Source organism: Varanus komodoensis, unplaced genomic scaffold (genome assembly GCF_004798865.1).
Source record: "Varanus komodoensis strain SLA01 unplaced genomic scaffold, ASM479886v1 scaffold70, whole genome shotgun sequence".
Lineage (NCBI taxonomy): Eukaryota > Metazoa > Chordata > Lepidosauria > Squamata > Varanidae > Varanus > Varanus komodoensis.
Window position 1 is genome coordinate 1 of NW_025336348.1, and position 20,014 is coordinate 20,014.

At 46.8% G+C, this 20,014-nt stretch overlaps 1 protein-coding gene across 1 annotated transcript in view; it reads right to left on the minus strand.

Annotated features, from left to right (window-relative positions):
• Nucleotides 1–526: 526 nt before the first annotated feature.
• Nucleotides 527–20,014, minus strand: part of GYS2 (glycogen synthase 2) — a gene marked incomplete at its 3' end in the record, with an annotated part of 42,311 nt that continues 22,823 nt past the window's right edge. The window contains exons 5-14 of the mRNA XM_044452139.1: nucleotides 17,055–17,199; nucleotides 14,102–14,219; nucleotides 11,742–11,862; nucleotides 10,940–11,046; nucleotides 8,865–8,924; nucleotides 7,492–7,570; nucleotides 4,112–4,225; nucleotides 2,114–2,240; nucleotides 1,264–1,359; nucleotides 527–690 (exon numbers count right to left, since the gene is read on the minus strand). Of these exons, the coding sequence (XP_044308074.1) occupies nucleotides 527–690; nucleotides 1,264–1,359; nucleotides 2,114–2,240; nucleotides 4,112–4,225; nucleotides 7,492–7,570; nucleotides 8,865–8,924; nucleotides 10,940–11,046; nucleotides 11,742–11,862; nucleotides 14,102–14,219; nucleotides 17,055–17,199 (1,131 nt within the window). The remainder of the gene's footprint in view (nucleotides 691–1,263; nucleotides 1,360–2,113; nucleotides 2,241–4,111; nucleotides 4,226–7,491; nucleotides 7,571–8,864; nucleotides 8,925–10,939; nucleotides 11,047–11,741; nucleotides 11,863–14,101; nucleotides 14,220–17,054; nucleotides 17,200–20,014) is intronic.

Sequence of the window (20,014 nt, forward strand, 5' to 3'; positions counted from 1 at the left end):
GAAGGAAGGAAGGAAGGAAGGAAGGAAGGAAGGAAGGAAGGAAGGGTCCAACTGGGATTCCGTGAGTGTTCATGGACCTCCTACTGGCTTTGCATCCACAGGAAGTCCTTCCGGATGCACTTTCCAGGGAAATTTGTTGCTGTTTCACTGTATAGATTATAGGACTTCCTCATCCAGCAGCCATTTCAGCCATAATCTATTGCTCTGATTATTGACTTAATATTTTTCATATTTTAGCATGATGGTATTTATATTGTGATCTTAATCATTTGAGCATTTTAGGATGGCAAACCATCCCAAGCGCTGGCCACCGGAGCAGCCCAGATCCTGTTTTCCCCCTTTTGGGTTGGTATATAAATGTAATAAATAAACAAATTAGCATAAATCTTCATTTAAATGGAAAAGCAGTTATTTAGAAAAGACTACTATATGCTGCATAGATATTCCCTTAGGTTGCTCAGTGAATAATGACAATGATAATGAAACCATTGGTAATCTTGAAGGGACAATAGGTAATTGATTGTACCCTTCCTAGATATCTCCAATCCAGCAGGTCTGAGAGCCTCTCCGTTCGGTTTCTCTGGATGATTCGTTGTCGTCGTGATTGCTGGCAGAATCCATAAAGGAACTGCGTCAGCTGGTTGCAAGACTCATCTGGGGAGCGGAATCTCCTATCCACGATGTAAATACCTGCAGGATAAAAAGCAGGTTTGCTGGAGACAAGGAGATGTAGACACTTTTTGACCTTTAAAGGCTTCTCTTGCAAACTGTCATTGCACACACGAACAATCCGTACAGAATTCCTTCTCTGATAAAGTGGAGATAGTCGTACTTGCTTTAGTCTACCAACATTCTCCTTCTTCTTTTTTTCCAACTAAAGTAAAACTCTGAGAAGTGTTTAGCAGCAGCAGCATCCCTCCAGATGTTTTGGCCAACAACTCTCATGCCCTGGCAGGAAAGCTTCTTGACCAGATGGGTGTGATCTGCTTGCCAGGCAGATAAAGTTATTTTAAATGCAGAAGGGCCATTCCTTAATTTGTCCGGAAGACCCACATAAACTGAAAGGATTAGGCAGAACTGTGTGGCATTTCCTGATCTTTGTTTCTGCTGGAATTTATGCAGAAACTTTTCCAAACTTCCCATACGAGACTCGGGCAAGTCCTCACCAAGTGTTAAGGTACAATTTTCCATGAAACCAAGGGATTTGCGTGTCTCTGGCGAAACAAAGCAGCAGTGACCAGTTTCGGGGCTAAAAGCTCTCACCGTAAGCGGCTGGGTCAGCTACATGTTCCTGCATGAAGCAGCCAAATCCTGAGAGGTTTGTGGTCACACTGGGAATCCCCATGACGGTGCACTCGGCTGCCAAAAAACAAACAAAGAGGGTGCTGGGACCTTGCAAGAGATGTGCAAACCATGCTGGTGCTGGAGACAACCTCTGTCCAGCATCCGGTCCTGCATCAAGACGGACAAGCCACTCAGCTTCACTTTCCATAACACCTACATTTCACCAAGTGCAGGTGGATTCTCCTGAGTTTCTGCATCCATTTGTCAATGGAAATCTATATTTTTGAAATCTGTGTGAACATTCACATGGGTTTTTGGGTCAATTTTTGCTAAGAGATTCATTTTTGCATGGACTTACGAGCATGACTATTACAAGCCTGGTGAATGAGAGGTCCTGCAAGCTCTGGGATGAATCCTATGGAGCCAGTGGTGGTGGTTGTCCTGCCACTGGCCACTGGAGCAGCCCAGATCCTGATGGAAAGTACTGAGCACGGGAACCTTTCCACCCTTGGCGGGAGTCAGGGAGTGGCTGCTGGGCTACCAAGAAGGACCTCTTTTCACATCACCACCCAACACGTCACTCAAGGAACCTAAGGTAGCAGCTCTCCTCCACTGCCAGCATTCAGAAGATATTCTGCCTCTGAAGCTGGAGGCTCTGCTTATCTATCCTATCCAACAACCAGCAATAGGCCCTGAATGGTGGCACTGCTTTTCCAAAGAACCCATCCAAGCTAGACAGCCATGGCCTCATCTGGTCACCACATCCTCCAGAACCCAGTGATGAAATGGATGAAATGCATAAAAGCAAGGAAATCTGTAATCTGCTTACCAGGAGTATAGCCCCAGGGCTCATAGTATGATGGGAAGACACCAAGGTGGCAACCTCTGACGAACTCCTCATAGTCCATGGGTAATAATGGGCTAGTTGAAGAAAGGAATTCGGGGTGCAGTATCACCTGCAGAAAAGGAAGAGGAAGATCTCCTAACCTTTTCCTTTATGCTTCTGAAGGGCTGCTACTGTTCCTCCAGAGTGCAGGAACAGAACCAATGGGTGGAAATCCCATGGAAGAAGACCTTGACCAAGCCTTGGGGAAACCTCCTAAGAGTAAGAGCCACTTGGTAATAGAAGAAGCTTCCTGGGAAGAGGTGGGCACTCTTTGCAGGAGACATGGCAGCCATGGCTGGGAGGCTCTCTGCTTGGGATGCTGTAGTTGCAGGATCTCCAAGGTCCCTCCCATGACCTGATTTCCATGCACGGCTCAGGGTAGAGTAGATCCTGGACATGCATTCTGAAGGACCAGAGCTCAGCATCTCCAGTCAAAGGTTGCGCAGGGAAGAGTGCTAGTGACGCGCCCTTATCTGAATCACTGCGAGTCCCGGTTGCGTGCGGGGCCAAGGCTAACACTAGGCCTGACTGAGCACCTGCCAAGGTCTTCCTCCCCAGGTGGCCCTTTTGACTCGCTCCTCCTCATCACCGTTGCATCCTTCTGGTTCACCTCCCATTTTCTTGCTCTACCAGAGTTGGGGGAACCGCATGTCTTGAGTCGGTCCTCCCCCTCCTTCCTTCTGGGTTCAAAACTCAAGACAATCCTTGGAAGTGCAGTCTTCCAGACTACAGAACTGTATGGATTCTAAGCAGCCTTCTGCCAAAGGCAAGGGAGAAGCACCTGCCCATGTAAAGAGTTGTATCCAAAGTGGAAAACTCCTCCTCCGTCCCTCCCTTTCAGTAAATTTCTGGCTTCACCCTCAGGGTGGCAAAGCCCCTCCAGCCGGGCAGCTCATTTCTCCTGATGTCTCCTTACGGAGTCAAGGCCTGGGTCCCCCAGCTGCCCCCCTCCCCTCCTGAACACCCTTTTGTCCCTACCAAAACAGACCGATTCTCATGCTCTGCCTGGGAAACTTCACCAGGCGACCTGGAAAGCACCCAGTTCTTGTCCCGCTGCTCAGAATCTCCGCAATCAGCGAGAGACGGGCCCGCTCTCTACACAGCAGATGCCCCGACCGCTCGCGCATGGGCTTCCTGCCCCTCCAACAAGCAAGTGGCGGCAAAGATGAACCAGGGGTGAGGAGCAAGATGCTGGGAATGGGCGAGGCGGCTGTTCTTGGTGCACCTTCTGGAGTCTGAGGACTGTGACGGCTGGGAATTGGGGAGTGTGGGAATCAAGGTAGTGGAGGAGGACGAGGTCATCTCAAGGGTGCCGTCTCCAGGTACTCCGGCAGACCATGGGAACAGGTGGGGTTTGGAGGTGCAGGGAGAAGGAACAGGAGAGGCGGAAGACAGGCCTGGTCCAGTCCCCGACTCCACGATGCAATGGCAGGGTAGAAAGGAGACCCAGGGAGAGAGCCTCTGTCCACCGAGGAGCTTGGTCTTCTCCAGGGGATCTGCCCAGAGGGATGGAGCCCTAGGATACTGAACGTTTTGGAAGCCATTTCTAATTGGGGTTGAACCATTTGCTTAGTTCATGTGCAGAGACTCATCTTTCAGTGGCTGTAGTTTGTCAGCTGTGAATGGGAAATAAAGAGCTGTTTTGCAAAGAGACTGGCTGCTCCTTGTAACAAGTAAGGGGAAACCGCACTCCCAGTGCAAGAGGAGCCGGTGATGATGGTGGTGGGAAGGCAGACTCACTGAAAAAAGGGGAAGAAGGTCTGGGAACAGCCGGGGGTGGCTCAGGGTGCAGAATGCGGATGGGCGGGCTGAGCGAAGGCAGCTCCATCTCTTTCCCTCCACCCTCTACAAATAACGAATTGCTTTCTCCTTGTCCGGCTTGGCCGGAACTTCCTGCTTTTGTGAGGAAGAGGAAAAACCATCAAGCTGGGAGTGTTTTACCTTAACCCGATCCGTCCGGTTGTTGAAAAGACCGATCCGTCTAATGGTGCTGAGGATGGGGTCACTGGAATCATCGATCATGTTGTGGGTTGTCACGGGAGGCAGGCTCTGTCGCTGAAGCAAGACAACACATGTTTAGTGTATCTCTTGCAAACAACGAATAAAGGCCAACTTGTAACCAATAGGGTGCATTCTAAAAAGAGAAGCAGGGTCTTCTCTGTACAAGCACCCCTTGTTAGAGAATTTTCTTCCATGAAAAATTTATTACTTAACTTGGTAGGATTTTTAAGAAATGGGCGAAACTCCTTTTCTATTTCAGCAAGCATTTGGTGAGGTGTGGGTAGAAAGAATGCCATCAATACCTCAATCTTTGATTAGTTATTTATTAGATTTATCTCACGCTTTTTTCTTACAATGAATGCAAAGCAGCTGACATCATCAGTTTTCCCCCACAAAAACAACCCTGCAAGGTAGGCTGGGCTGAGAGTCTGTGCCTGGCTCAAAGTCACCTAATGAGCTCCATGGCTGAGCGGGGACTCGAACGCTCTCAAATCGGCCTTTGAGTGACTTTCACACTGGCCAACCATGACTGGTTGTTTTGGGGAAAATCCCACCCCTCTTTCCATTCACAAATCAACTGTTTCTCCCATGGTGCCACTTCCATTGCACAAGCATCGATTCATGCTGGCACAGCACCATTTCTACTAGTGCCAGGACAACACTGGATGCTTCCCGAAGTCTGGACTCTGGAGCGTACCATGTCAGATTGCAGCTATGGCTTCCTATGACTGAATTGCTTTCCATCCCATGGACCAGTAGAAGAGAACCTATGGCACGTGTGCCACAGTGGACATACAGAGCCCTCTCTGCTGGAATGTGAGCCAAGTAGCCCCAGCATTGCCCCAGCAGCTGAGCACTGGATGACAGCGCACACAGGGGCCATGCGCTGCTCGGAAAGGAGTAGTGGTGCCAGGCGATGACATCACAAGCCGCGACTCGTCCGAGCTTTCGTATGTCTGGTCAGTGCACTGCCAGGGACATAGATATATTTTCTTGGACTGGCTGTGAGTTGTTTTCTCTAAACTAAAACCAGAATTTTCAGGTTTTGGCAGTGTAGGCACTTTGCGAGAAATAAGTGGGTTTTCGGTTGCAGTTTGGACACTTGATGTCTAAAAGGTTCGTCATCACTGGATTAGGGTTAGAAAAGCGAGGGGTCCCGGCATGATTTTGATGGTTGGAGTGTGTTCAGAATGGGCAGAAATGCTGAGCTGTGCAGAGAAAGCTTCTGAAGGAAGGCTTTTTCAAAATCTCATTGTTTTCAAAGGAACCATACCCCTGGATTAGGGTTAGGGGTGTGCACCAAGGTAGGGTTAGGGTTGGAAAAACGAGGTGTCTGGGCATGATTTTGATGGTTGGAATGTGTTTAGAATGGGCAAAAATGATGAGCTGGGCAGAAAAAGCTACTCAAGGAAGGCTTTTTCAAAATCTCATTGTTTTCAAAGGAACATTACTCCTGGATTAGGGTTAGGGGTGTGCACCAGGGTAGGGTTAGGGTTAGAAAAATGAGGTGTCTGGGCATGATTTTGATGGTTGGAATGTGTTTAGAATGGACAGAAATGATGAGCAGTGCAGAAAAAGCTACTCAAGGAAGGCTTTTTCAAAATCTCATTATTTTCAATGGAACTTTACCCCAAAATTAGGGTTAGGGGCATGCACCAGGATAGGGTTAGGGTTAGAAAAATGAGGTGTAATAGCAGGATTTTGATGGTTGGAATGTCTTTAGAATGGGCAGAAATGATGAGCAGTGCAGAAAAAGCTACTCAAGGAAGGCTTTTTCAAAATCTCATTATTTTCAATGGAACTTTACCCCAAAATTAGGGTTAGGGGCATGCACCAGGATAGGGTTAGGGTTAGAAAAATGAGGTGTAATAGCAGGATTTTGATGGTTGGAATGTCTTTAGAATGGGCAGAAATGATGAGCAGTGCAGAAAAAGCTACTCAAAGAAGGCGTTTTCAAAATCTCATTATTTTCAATGGAACATTACCCCTGGATTAGGGTTAGGGGTGTGCACCAAGGTAGGGTTAGGGTTAGAAAAACGAGGTGTCTGGGCATGATTTTGATGGTTGGAATGTGTTTAGAATGGACAGAAATGATGAGCAGTGCAGAAAAGTCTACTCAAGGAAGGCTTTTTGAAAATCGCATTATTTTCAATGGAACTTTACCCCAAAATTAGGGTTAGGGGTGTGCACTAGGGTAGGGTTAGGGTTAGAAAAATGAGGTGTGCTAGCCGGATTTTGATGGTTGGAATGTCTTTAGAATGGGCAGAAATGAGGAGCTGTGCACAGGGCTTTTTTTGTCATAAAACACAGCGGAACAGCGTTGCAGCACCTGTTTTTCCAATGGATTTTTTGAAGTGATTTTGCATCGTAGCAGATCAGCAGCAAACATCAGGAACATAGTGCCTGCAGGCTGCTTTTGTGTCTCCTATCTGATAGTGAGATAGTGGAGGCGCTGCTCTCAGCTTGGGACGCTGCTCCGCTGCTTGGCTTGGGATTGGCGTGTGCGGTCGCGCACTTTCTGCCGGCGACGTGGATTCCAGCACCTTTTTTTTTTTACAAAAAAGCACTGGCTGTGCCGAAAAAGCTACAAAACCTCCACTTTCAGTGGTATTTTACCCCTTTATTAGGGTTAGGGGAGTGAACCATGGTAGGGTTAGGCCAGTGGTGGCGAACCTATGGTACAGGAGGCGCAGCGGGTACTCAGAGCACTCTTTTGTAGCATGCAAGCCAAGTTCCCCCAGCATCTCCCCAGCCGCTGAACATCAGATAACAGCACACACAGGGGCATGTGCATGCTCGGAAAGAGTCCCAGTGCCAGGCGATGATGTCCCTAGCCGCGATTCAGTAGCTGCAACTCGTCCGAGCTTTCACATATCCAGTGAGTTTGCTGTCAAGGATAGATAGATACAGGTAGATATGCTTGGACTGGCTGTGAGTTGCTTTTTCTAAACTAAAACCTGTTTCAGGTTTTATTGTAGTGTTGGCACTTTACGATAAATAAGTGTGTTTTGGGTTGCAGCTTGGGCACTCGGTCTCTAAAAGGTTTGTCATCACTGCCCTAGACATATAAAAGGACAGAAATAAATTGGCACTTGCACCCAGAAAACTTGCTGCCAGAACACTTTCCCATGACACACAGTTTTTTTGCCTGGAAATAATATTTTTATGGCAGAACCTATTCCTCTCCTTCCCAATGATACAGCTGAATTATAGGTTTACTGCACTGTACAGAACTAGACCAGTAAAAAGAGAAAAGAGAGAGAGAGAGAGAGGGAGGGAGGGAGGGGAGGGGAGGGGCGACAGACACTCTTTACTCTAACCTGGGTTGAATATATGGCTCGTTTCATGATGGTCAGATCGTCACGATCCAGGATCTTGTTCATATCGGGAATTTCTCCTCTGAGAAGGCAAGATGGAAAATCTTTTAATGAAAAGGAAGATGTTTCCTAAGGTCAATTTTATCTTTCACATTGATGCCTGGCCAGTATCACTAGGACAAACCAGACCATTCTATGCCTGACTTTGCCAAGGAAACCCCCCTGAGTTAAACGGCGCTTCCCTTCAAGTAAGTGTGTCAGCTCACTGCATTTAAGGAAGCTTTAATGTGCAACTGCCCTGCAGCTTTCATGGGATTTTACAGGATGTCCGGACAACTTCTCCGGTTTGTGACGCACACATTTTCATGGGGCACAGAATGGGAAGCTGCCGGACGATCGTATCACCACCATCACATTTACATCAGCCTTCTTTCCTCTTCTGAGGAACCCAAAGCAGCTTCCCTAGTCTCCCTCCACTCCATTTCATCCACTGTCGTGCATAACGATCTCGCCAGGGGAAGTCGAAGACAGGAGAGATAAAGGAAGCCCGGCCATGAGACGGATCGATTCCGTGAAGGAAGCCGCAGCCTGGAGTTGCAGGAGCTGAGCAGGGCTGCCGGGGACGGGAGATCTTGGGGGCCCCCCATCGGTAGGGTTGCCATTGCTCGGAGATGACTTGGGGGCACATCAGAGCAGCAACAAGCAAGCGAGGAAGCAAATGGCGCTTCCTGCAGACTGTGTGCAATGATTACCACGCTCGGTGCTGGTTCCCTGTAGAACACACACACTCTGCACCCACGGAAAGCTAAGCAAGCTGCTTCCAACCGGCAGGACAAACTGCTGCGTTGCTCGGGGCCAGTCGAGCAGGTTTTGCCGACTAAGGTGAAGGGCAAGATGATTCTATGCACAGAATTTGACTGGGCTCGCTGCTGCATTGTCCTGTGCCACTTGTGCAGGGACAGCATCTTCCACGCAACTGAGGGCAGCAAAGAAGCTTGTGCGATGCAGGGCAGGCGTGTGGCTCACACACCTCTGTCGTTCACACCCACCCCCCGCCGGGCCAGCCCTGGTGCAGCGCCCCCATTTCTGCAAGGAAGCACCCTCTGCTTAGGAAGCACCTTAGAAGCATCTTCCAGGAAGGAGCATTCCCCAGAATACACCCCATAGAGGGGACTCTGGATCTGGAAGGTGATAAAATACTCATCAGCGTGCCCCTCAGCTTTCCTCCAGCTGGGGCCCTCCATATGTTCTGGACCAATTCCCATCAGCCCCATCCAAGCATGACCAATGCTCAGCAGTGCTGTAGTCCAAAACACCTGGAACACCAGGTTGTGGGAGGCCATTCTGGAATGCAGTGGAAGAAATGGGACAGTCACCTTAATAGAGCGTCATAGAGCTTCTTGCCAAACTTCTCCGTCACAGAATGTGCAGTGTCCCTAAGAGGCAGCAAAACAAATCGTCAATGTTTCCACGTGGCTTGCTCAGCTCATCCTTTCTCTGTTATTTACTCTGATTATGTCCCCAGATGGTGAGATATGATCTGGAGAATGCAACCTGGATTTGCCTTCCATTAGAAGGAGACAGTGCAGGAGATACATTTTATTTTTTATTTATTAGATTTCTACCCCACCTTTTTTCTTACAGTGAGCTCAGAGTGGCTTATTTTATTCTCCTCCTGCTGCCCTCAATCTTATCTCAACAACAACAACCCTATGAGGTAGGTCAGGCTGAGAGTCTGTGACTGGCCTAAGGGCACGCCATTGGCTCCACGGCTGAGCAAGGACTAGAACCCAGATCACGAGTCCCAGTCCTGTGCTCTTAACCGCTGCACCAGAATGGTTCTCACAGTTATGTTGCAGATAACTCTGGCTCAAAATTCAGACTTCATGAGAATCAGTTTTTTCAAAATTCTAGTCCTCATGGCACTATTATATGGTACTTTCAGCTTCGGCTGATCCATCAGCCGCGCCCCTACCTGGAGAACAACTGCCTGGTGACAGTGACACACACGTTGGTGACTTCCCGACTTGACTTCTGTAACACGCTCTACGTGAGGCTGCCCTTGGAGACAGTCCGGATACTTCAATTGGCTCAAAATAGAGCTGCCAGGCTGCTGACGGGGACTGGGAGTTATGTTCACATGACTCCAGTCCTCCATCAGCTTCACTGGCTTCCCATTGAAGTCCGGGCCCAATTCAAGGTGTTGGTGATGACCTTTAAGGCCCGAAATGGCTTGGGTCCTGGTTACCTGAAGGAGCACTTACATCCATATATGCCCGGCCGCCCCCTGAAATCTGCAGGAGAGGCCCTTCTCCGGGAACCCTCCGTGAAGGAAATTAGGAGGGTGGGTACTCGGAGGAGGGCATTCTCTGCGGTGGCGCCCAATCTATGGAATGCGCTCCCCAGAGAGGTCCGCCTGGCACCGTCGTTATTTGTTTTTTGGCGCCTTTTTATTCATACGTTATTTTAATTGTTAATATTATTTATTTATTTTATTATTTGGCCAAGGCAACTTAAATTTTACTGTTATACTGCTAAATTATATTGTTTTATATTATGTTATTTATTTATGATTGTGTGCCGCCCCGAGGCTTCGGCAAATGGGGCGGCATAGAAGTCCTCTAAATACACACACACACACACACACACACACACACACACTTTTATAACATTTGGTGTATTACCAAATGTATATCAGATACAGGAAGACAGGACAAGCCCTCCTAACAGCCTACAGATCCATGGCTATGCATTAGATTCCCCCAAAAGGCAACCCAAGACCCTTTCATTTTTTAGGGTTGCCCTCCCATTCCCTGCAAATTGGAAGACAGAGAACATAACCACCCTCTAACTAAGCTGTGTGAAAGGAAATATATTCATTCATTCAATCAATCAATCAATTTCTAAACCACTCAATAACCAACAACTCTCTGGATGGTTCAGTTTGTGTTTCAGTTTGCATAAAAACATGAACAGAATGAATTTCTCTCCCATTCCAACAGTTAAGCACAGAATCTGTCCATTTCTCCCCATCTAGATGGAGGACATGAGGAGAAATATAGTCCCTCACACTTCAAGCCATTCTAGGTCTTACCAGAATAGCATGGCAGAATTTTGGACTGTCCCACTTCAGAACTTGGAAGGGTAAGAAACCAGGTTTTGCATGTTCTGCCACGTTTGAGCAAACACAAAAGTCCCCGCATAATAAACTAACCCATCAAAGAAAGAAAAAACAAGGCCCTCATCCTGATGAGACAGCTGACTGCATGCAAGGAGCTTTTCGTGGTGGAGGATGTCAAAAATGTGGCCTTCCCACCTGAAGTCTGAGCTGGCACAGTCTGAGATGTGGACCAGACCTTCCTTTTCCATTGCTTATGTGAAAACCTTCCAGCCTGATCTCTTCCCAGAAACAAAGCTTTCACCACTTGCAAAGAGAAAGGAAGAAGCTTACCAGAGCTGCTTTCGGACTGCCTGGCCTTTCAAAGTTTCCACGTTGAAATTGTTGGTGTGTGCTGGCATTATGAAGAACACGATGACCGTGATGTCACTCCTGTGGACCTGGAAGATGACAAGGAAGGGAATCAGAACTAAAACTAAATATTAGAATGCCCTGATACAGAACGATGGTGCAATTCGACGTGGATTACCGTGCACAGTTCTGATCAGCGCACACTGAAAAGGATAGCGTTGATCTGGAAAAGTGCAGAAAAGGGTAACTGAGATGATCAAGAGGCAGAAGCAATTCACAGGTGAGGGGATATTGGGAGGCCCATGACGGTTTAGCTTATGGGGAGACAAGCAAAGAGGGGATGTGATGGAGATGCATGACGATGTACAAACTGCAGCAAGGAGATAAGAGATTTCTCTCTCCCTCTTTCATAATCCTGGAACCTGTAGCTGGTACATCAATAAACTGTGAAACGAGCTACCTCATGAGGGAGTGAAGGTCACCCATCTAGGGACTTCATCAAGGGGTGAGACAAGTTCATTGAGGATCAGGCTGCTGGGCTTGAGGGTGCTTTATTGTTTTCGGTCTCAGAGGCTGTACACCTCTGTAAAGCATTTCCTGGAGAGCATGAACAGGAGAGCGCATTTGTGAGTATCTTCCGCTCATGAGCTTCTCAGGGACATTTGCTTGACCATGGCAGGAACAGAATCCTGGACTACAGGTCTTTCGCCTGATCCTGCAGGGCTTTTCTTATGTTTTTCGGAGTGACTCAGAGAGCTTCATACAGAGATAGATTTGTTCTTACCCTCAGTAGGAAGTTTAATCTAGATAAGGCCTCCAGAAACATGTCAGCCCCTTTGTTCGAAAACTCGTATCTCCCCGCGATGAAGAAAAACAAGGTCCTTTCAAGGTTGAAATCAAGATGGCTGAAAGCAGAGCAAACAAGCGTCAAGGTGGAGTTAATCAAACAGCACAGGCTTTAGACCATGACAAGTGAAGGTCACCAATGTATAGCTACAAGCTGGAGTGAATTTTGAAATCCTGGTGCTGTGAGGCCAACAGACCACCTGCTTCCTCCATGGGCCACAGATGGTACAAGAGCGAAAGAAGATGCCCACAAGGCATAGAAGTTTTCCTCAGTTCACGCAGGCCTCATCAGAGAAAAGGCTTGTCACTCCACGGATTCCACTGAAGACTGCTTCAAACATTCTACTAAGCCAGGGTGGACAACGAAAACTGGTCACAAAAGGTTTCCTTTTCCCACCCCATGGGAATTTCCCAAATTCCCCAGAGACCCCCGGCCAGGATGAAGGGCCAGGTGGGCAGAGAGGATTACAGAAGGAGTGCAGGTCCCTGGGCCAGATGGGGAAGGTCCAAGGGCTGGAATGATCCTGCAGACCAGCATTTGGCTAGCCAAAATCTAAGTGTTCGGTGGCAAATTCTGCTTTGGAAATCCAGGTGCAGCGACTCCCCTGCAAAGGAAGGGGACTGGTATTCTTTGCAGGGCTGAAGCAATAGACTCAGGAATCATTCGTCTGCTTTTCATTTCCCCTGAAAGCCTCTGCCCTGTCTCACATATACACTCTTGCAAGAGGGGAAAAGAGGCCCGAGAAGTGGCAGAAGACAGAGGGCGGTGGGATGGTTGAACCAGTGCCAGGACCCTCTCTTCTTTCCCCCTGCAAACTATGTGTCTATATTAATCCCAGACAGATTGGTTTTGCACTGCATTTTTACAAATTGTGCTGACTTTTAATGTACTTTTATACTTTCTTCTACTGTGTTTTCAGAGTTTTGCACATTGTACTTTTTAATTCTATTTTAAAATTGCAAGATGCTTAGAGGATTAGTTCAATGGACACCTTATAAATATAATCAATGAGCTAAAAATACATATGTTTGTTTGTGGCAAACAAGGGGTAAAATAATTGGAAACAGCTCAGCTTCTTTGCTAAGAATCTGGAAGTCTACCTGCAGTCCTATTTTCTAAGGCAGCTATTCTATTTCATGTTAGAACTGAAATGTATGGTATTAGGTGCAGGATGCAACCTTAGGAGCAGACAGAGAAAGTTGCTACTCAGACAGAGACAGAGAAAGACAGAGAAAGTTGCTACTCAGTTCTTTAGTTCTGGGCCTCCAACATGGACCTCAACATGTTAATTAGCATCTTTAAGTGGGAAGCTGGTATGCTGCTTTACATATGTATTTATTAGCCCTAAGGTCTGCAACATGGTGTACCAGTGCACCCCCAGACATGTCTCTTGGGGAGCCCCAGGTTTGTTGAATTAATTTTTTTTTGAGTGGGTTACCAACATGCTGCAAAGCAAAGTTCTCCAGTACCTGGGTTCCAAAAGAGTGTTTCTGAACGTTGGAGCTCAGGCCTTATTCTTATGTTCTTTAAAAAAGTGATTTTCCTTTCAGGGCTTCTCTGCATAAAAGGTTTAACCTGTTGCTGTAAGGAAGCTTCTTTTTCCATTTTCATAGCAGAGGAAAAATCCATCCTATGCAGGGGGCTTTTCCCAAGGTTTTGTAGGTCCCTGCCTCTGCGCATTCTGTTAACCAACCAGAAGGTGGCAGTGTGGCACAGAAGCACTGTAGCGGATTCTCCCCATTCCACGAACCTTTTACTCTGGTTTGTCACAATTTAAAATTTAACACCAGATTTTCCTTGTTATAAAGGCTAGAAAACTTGGGAAAGGCCCTGGAAGACAACGATGTCATGAAAGGCCCCATAAACCTCCATGGGATCACAAGCTCATAAGAAACACCAGAGAAGCCCCTCATCTCGCTGGTTTGCCTTCTGGGAAATTAAGAAAATATTGCCTTTGTACCAGTCGTGCTTCTAATGGAAGCCAGTTTACAAATGGACAACCCTTATTCACCCATGGTGGGCACTTTATGAGACTGCTCATGACAGACTCCCAAAATTCCAGATGTGCCCACTGACTCCAAATTGTTTGATGGACTCCAGCTCTTTACATGATCCATAGTGCTACCCTGGTCCAGATATAAGGATTTTAAAAATCAATTGATGGTAGTCTTCACAGCAAGGCTATTTCCACACATGGAAGGAAGCTGGAATTTTGCACTAAGTGTTGGGGTCTTTTATATAAAAACACCCCCAAATTGTGAAGCAACCCACCCATCCCTTTGACCAGGAGAGCTTACCCATAGAAATGGCCCCGAACGAACTCTTGGATCCTTGATTTGCAGGTGGCATGCAAATTCTGGAACTCATGCATGGCCGAGAATTTCTTAATGTTCAGACCGTTGGGGGTGACAACATCTGGAAAAAGCAGAGGGAAGGGAGGTTAAAAGCTCCCTTTTAAGTAGCTTAAAAGATCTCAAGGCAAAAGAAAGAGGCAGGCTGCCTGCATTTCACATCATGCCCAGCTCGGAGGGAGAGGGGGAAGGAGGAAGGACAGAATTCTGGCATTTGTATCTCAGTGCAGTTCTTCTGACCCTCCAGTTCAGTCTCTGGCATCTGCAGGCAGGGGCTAGGAAACCCTGCAGGGTTGCTGCCAGTCAGTGTCCAGAACACTTAGTTAGGTGGGCCCAGGGAGCTTCCTATATTCCTATGCTGGATCTTGGGTCTTCCGACCACAAAACCACGCAGACACAGGAGGGAGAAATTATCCCATACATCACATGTTTAATCCTGAACATGTTACAGTTTGGATGAGAATCAGAAGTCATTATAGCCGTGGGAATTGCAGGCAATCTACATTTGTGGATTGGACTGAGTAATTACCAATATTAGCAGTAGTGTTACTAATCTGGTTCAATGAATGTTTTGGTAAAAAAGGATGTGATCCTCTTCGTGAGTTTCCAAGAGCTGAGATGAGCTGTCAGGGACAGAACATTTTGGAGAGGATTCTTGCATGGGGCACCCGAAATTGAAGACAACTTGATAGCACAGAAACAACAAAATCCTATCCATGTTTAGAGAGAAATGATCCCTAAGTTCTCAGCATGTCCGTTCCAGACATCGTAGTTGGCAGGGCCATGTTAGGACTTCTCTTGGCAAACAATGCATAGGATTGTGCCTTCAGAGAATGCTGAGCATAGGGGGACTCTTCCAAGATAGCCTTCAGTTTTAGAGGGATGGGCTGTAAAGAGCAGGATGGGGACCGATCCTGGAACCAAATCCTGGGCGATGGTTTTGCTCTCGTGGTTGCCTCTTTCTGGGGTCTGCCAGCACTGAACTAGGCTGGAGTAACGACTCCCAAAACAAGGTGGCTGTCAGTCTACAGGAACCACTACAGTGCTCTCTGCGAGCAAAGTTTGGCCTGTCTGCAAATTGTAAGTGGGCTGTTTTGATCGCCATGCCCTTGGGTAGATTGCAAGCTTAATTATCTACTCTGGCAAAGATCATTGACCATTTTTGAGCAATAGGCAAATTTCACAATTTGGCAGCTGACCGGGAGCACTGCGTATCCCTAACATTGGGCCCCTTCGCAAGACTGCAGGATTCGAAGAAGGGCAGAGCCAATCTTAACAATGGTTTTAGGTGGTTAATCAGTGTGGCCCAGTTCTAATTGATGTGGGGCAGCAGAGGTCAGGTTAGCGGGTGACCCACGAGGACTGATGCCCCACATCTTTCATTTGCAGACGTGACTCTTTAGGAGACCATCTGTCCCACCGGCCTGCTCCCATGGGCACTTGCCGGAATAAAGGTATGGGGTCCGGATGTTTTCTGCCATATTTGATTCCCCTATTTGCACACAAGTCCTCCAAATTCTGCTGCTGCCCCCAAATCTTTCTTCTTGAGGATTTTTCTGAAATCCGGCACCATCCCCTGCCCTGTTATCACATCTCTTTTTGCAAATGAACATGTCCTTACCAAGCACAGTCCACAGACACACTTTTGAGCATATGTAAATGCGCATGTGCTCATTTTCCAGTCCTTGTTCTGTGGGGCTACTGCTTCTTGGAGAACTTTAAGTGGTGCAGCTGAAATTTAGCCCACCAGATCTCTAGGGAAATGTTAAAATTGCCAAGGAAGGCCCTGGCAATTATAGGCAGCCTATAAATACATGTATAAATAAATAAATCTACCCTATTATTATAATGCCAAACATTCCAGCTTCCATAAGAATGCAATCTTATTTAAGCTTATTATTATTATTATTATTATTATTATTATTATTATTATTATTATTATTATATTTCTATGCCGCCCCTTGCCGAAACCTCGGGGTGGCTTACAACACAATAAAATACATTGAAATACAATAGAACATAATAAATTACCATTAAATACAAAAATACAAAAAATACACTGAGTTACAAATATAAAATTAAAATTATCAGTATAAAATAAGTAAATAAAAGTATAGGAGGAGAAAGAGAAGGAAGAAGAAGTTTCCCTGGCCAAATCATATGTTTTAACAATTAAAATGATGTTTAAATAAAAAGGTCTTTACCTGGCGCCGAAAAACCAGTAACGACGGTGCCAGGCGGACCTCTTTGGGGAGTGAATTCCATAGGTTGGGCGCCACTGCAGAGAAAGCCCTCCTCCAAGTACCTACCCTCCTAATTTCCTTCACGGAGGGTTCCCGGAGAAGGGCCTCTCCCACAGATCTCAGGGGACGGGCGAGCGTATATGGACGTAAGCGCTCCTTCAGGTAACCAGGACCCAAGCCGTTTAGGGCTTTATAGGTCATCACCAACACCTTGAATTGGGCCCAGACTTCAATGGGAAGCCAGTGAAGCTGACGGAGGACTGGAGTCATGTGAGCATAACGCCCCGTCCCTGTCAGCACCCTGGCAGCTCTATTTTGCACCAATTGAAGTGTTCGGACTGTCTTCAGGGGAAGCCCCACGTAAAGCTTTCCTCTACCTTTTAGGCAATGTCCCTGAATATGTGGACTTAACCATATCAAACGAGTTGCATTCTTTAGCTTTCCTAGGCATTGATCACTTCATCCCTTTCCTGCAGGAGTTACCAACATGCGGCCCCTCCAAGCCCTCTTTCGGCCCCCACCGCCCTGCTGCTGGCCATTTTGAGAATGGCAGCAAATCAAAAAGATGCCCTGACCTTTCTCAATCTTTCCTGCTCTTATTGGGGTATTAATTGCCATTTGGCAAGCCTGAGGCAACATATCCTTGCCGATCTTACCGGCTGCTCTTTTGAGCATGTGTTCCGCTTCTATGGCTGTTATGTGAGAGACCGTGGTGAACACGTGGGCACAGTGTACCGATGCCCGTTCCATGCAGTACCGGTGGTATATCTGCCTTTCGCCTGCTTCTTTATCTATGTCAAACTGTTAAATGGCAGAAAAGAAGGGAGGGAGGGAGGGAGGAAAAAGACGTTATTTGATAAAGATTTTTCAAATAGTACCCACGGTGTGGAGAAAGTGGAGAAGGAAACATTTTCTCTCTCTCTCCCATCACATTGGAACCCAAAGGGCTCAACCCGTGAAGCTGATTGGTGGGCGGTTCAGGACAGATCAAAGCAAGGACTTCTTCACACATGTAGAGTTAAACTGTGGCATTTGCTGCCACAGGAAGTGGTGATGGCTGCCAATTTGGATGGCCTTAAAAGGAGCTTGGACAGATGCAGGAGAAAGGAGGCTATCCGTGGCTACCTTCACCAGAGGGGGCTCGCCTACATGCACCCATTGCTGAGGAGCTTGGGCAGGGGGAGGTCTTGCACCCAACCTGCTGGAGGGATCCTGTGGGCAGCTGGTTGGCCACCGTGTGTACCGAGTGAGGGACCTGTGGTCTGATTCAGCAGGACTTGACTTATGTTCTTAGGTTCTGATGTACCTATGTATTTATTCTCTCTCTCTCTCCCACACACACACACACCACTCACAAGCAATCTCCCAGTCCCGTTCAATGATTTTTATGAGAATGGCAGTGATGTTATCTCCTCTTTTTTAATACGATTTTTTCCTCTGTTGGTTTTCAAACTTTATTCATATTCTTAAGCCCCACTCGTGATGATGAGGCTGGGAACTTAGAGCTGCAGGGACCCCCGAGTCCTCCAGATCCGCAACACACAGGCTGAATTCTGTAGGACACGTAGAAAGAAATATCCAGGGTCCGGTGGGGAAATGGTGATTCAGCAGCAATGCATGCAAAAAAAGGAAAATGGATTTTTAGACCTGACTTGTTTAGGTTTGCAGCACCAAAAGGCCCGCTTTGCAGCCCCGGTTGTATCAGCACCATGGCAGGTGCACAGCTCTTGCTGCTTCAGAGGGAGAGGCCAGCTCTCCTGGGATGGCGCCCCAGCTCACCTACTCTCTGCCACAGAGCCAGTGACTCACCTTGACACTGGCAGATCCCTCAATGTGACAAGCCGTGTCCCTGGCACAACTTCCCCTGTCTACTGCCTTTCCCAACCAGGGTTCCTTCCTGACTGTAGACTGGAGATCCTATTCCGGTCTCACACTGCAAAGTCAGCAGTCTCAACGTCCATTTATTCCCTTCCTCTGCCAAGAATTAGGATGACTTTCCAGCCCTCTGGGAGTTTGTGCTATGGTTTTACTGATAACGCAATACTGTATCCCGGCCCTGTGTTTTTCTGGGTGGGCAATATGTGTGTTTTAGGAGCTCTTCCAAGGAAAACATCTGACAAGAAGCAGTGCCCACAGCTGAAGCAATACCCTCAACATCCAGTATTATTGCATTGTCTTAATTACATTTATTAATTACATCATAACAGCTACAGTGCTCTGAACCAAAATAAAACCAGTGTAAAAGCCAACAGTTGCATGGAGATGTAGCAACTCAGTGTAAGTTTTTTTAAAATGTAAGACAATAAAATCAAATGCCCTAATACTACCCTTCGAAAGCAAAACCGAAGGTCTAAAAGGCCTGGGACAGGGCTGGGAAAATGGTCCTTACCTAGCAAAGCAAGTACCATGAAAGTGACTCTATCAGGGGAGAGAATTCCACAACCAATGTGCCACCACTAAAAAGACCTTTCCTTAGCAGTCACTTGCAGTGATGTATTTACTGCAAGCACCCAGATGAGTATCTTTGATAAGATCCCCTGGACAAACCCAAAGTTACTGAGTACCCGAAGGTGTTTAACATTCAGAAATGAGGTCAAATGAGCTTGGGCAAGTCTACCAGGTGGGCACAGAAAGTTCAAAAGGAGCAGGAAGGGAGCAAAGAGGATCAGATGCCACCCAAATGGGTCCAGTGAAGTGCTTGATTAAAAGTTCAAATGGTCACCACCGTTTCCCACATGCAAAAGCCAACTCTACAAAGTTCAGTTTAACCAAATTCTTAACTCTAATTAGGTGCCAATGATTACAGTTGAGTTGCAATCCTCTTAGTCTTAAATGATCTTTAACTGCTGAGAAACCAAGGTGGTTTTCTTCAAAGTCAAGGTCGGGGAGGTGTTCCATCAGTCCATTACTCTTTATTTTATTTTTTTATTTTATTTTATTAAAACATTTCTATGCCACCCCTTGCCAAGGCCTCGGGGCGGCTTACAACATCAAATACAAAATACATTAAAACAATAACAATTAAAATATATACAGTAAAATAAAATAAGCCGCCCTGGCCGAATAAAATTCAATAATATTAACATTTAAAATGCTGCTTAAATAAAAAGGTCTTCGCCTGGCGCCGAAAAACAAATAACGACGGCGCCAGGCGGACCTCTCTGGGGAGCGCATACCATAACTTAGGCGCCACCGCTGAGAAAGCCCTCCTCCGAGTAGCCACCCTCCTAATTTCCTTCACTGAGGGCTCTCTTGTGTCTGCTGCATTTTAATAACTACTCTGAACAGCAGTGTCTGAAAAGTTCCTCATATTTTCCAGTGCCAGCCATATTTCGCTTTTCTCTTGTAACACTAATGTTGAGTCAGTTCATTGGTTAAAGCTGCAGGTCCACGAACGTTTAGACAGAAAAATATCCCTTCGGAGCTGAGTGGAGTGGGAGCTGTAGGTCTTTTTTCTGTCTAAATTTGCATAGGGTTGCACCTACAACCATAACAACAGACTTCATCAGTCAGAACTGTGCTCCTGAGTAAACCAAAAAGCAGCTTTAAAAAACTATTTTAAAAGCAGAGCTTCCAGAAGCAGAGATAGGTGTCGTCTTAGGAAAAAGTCCCTGCT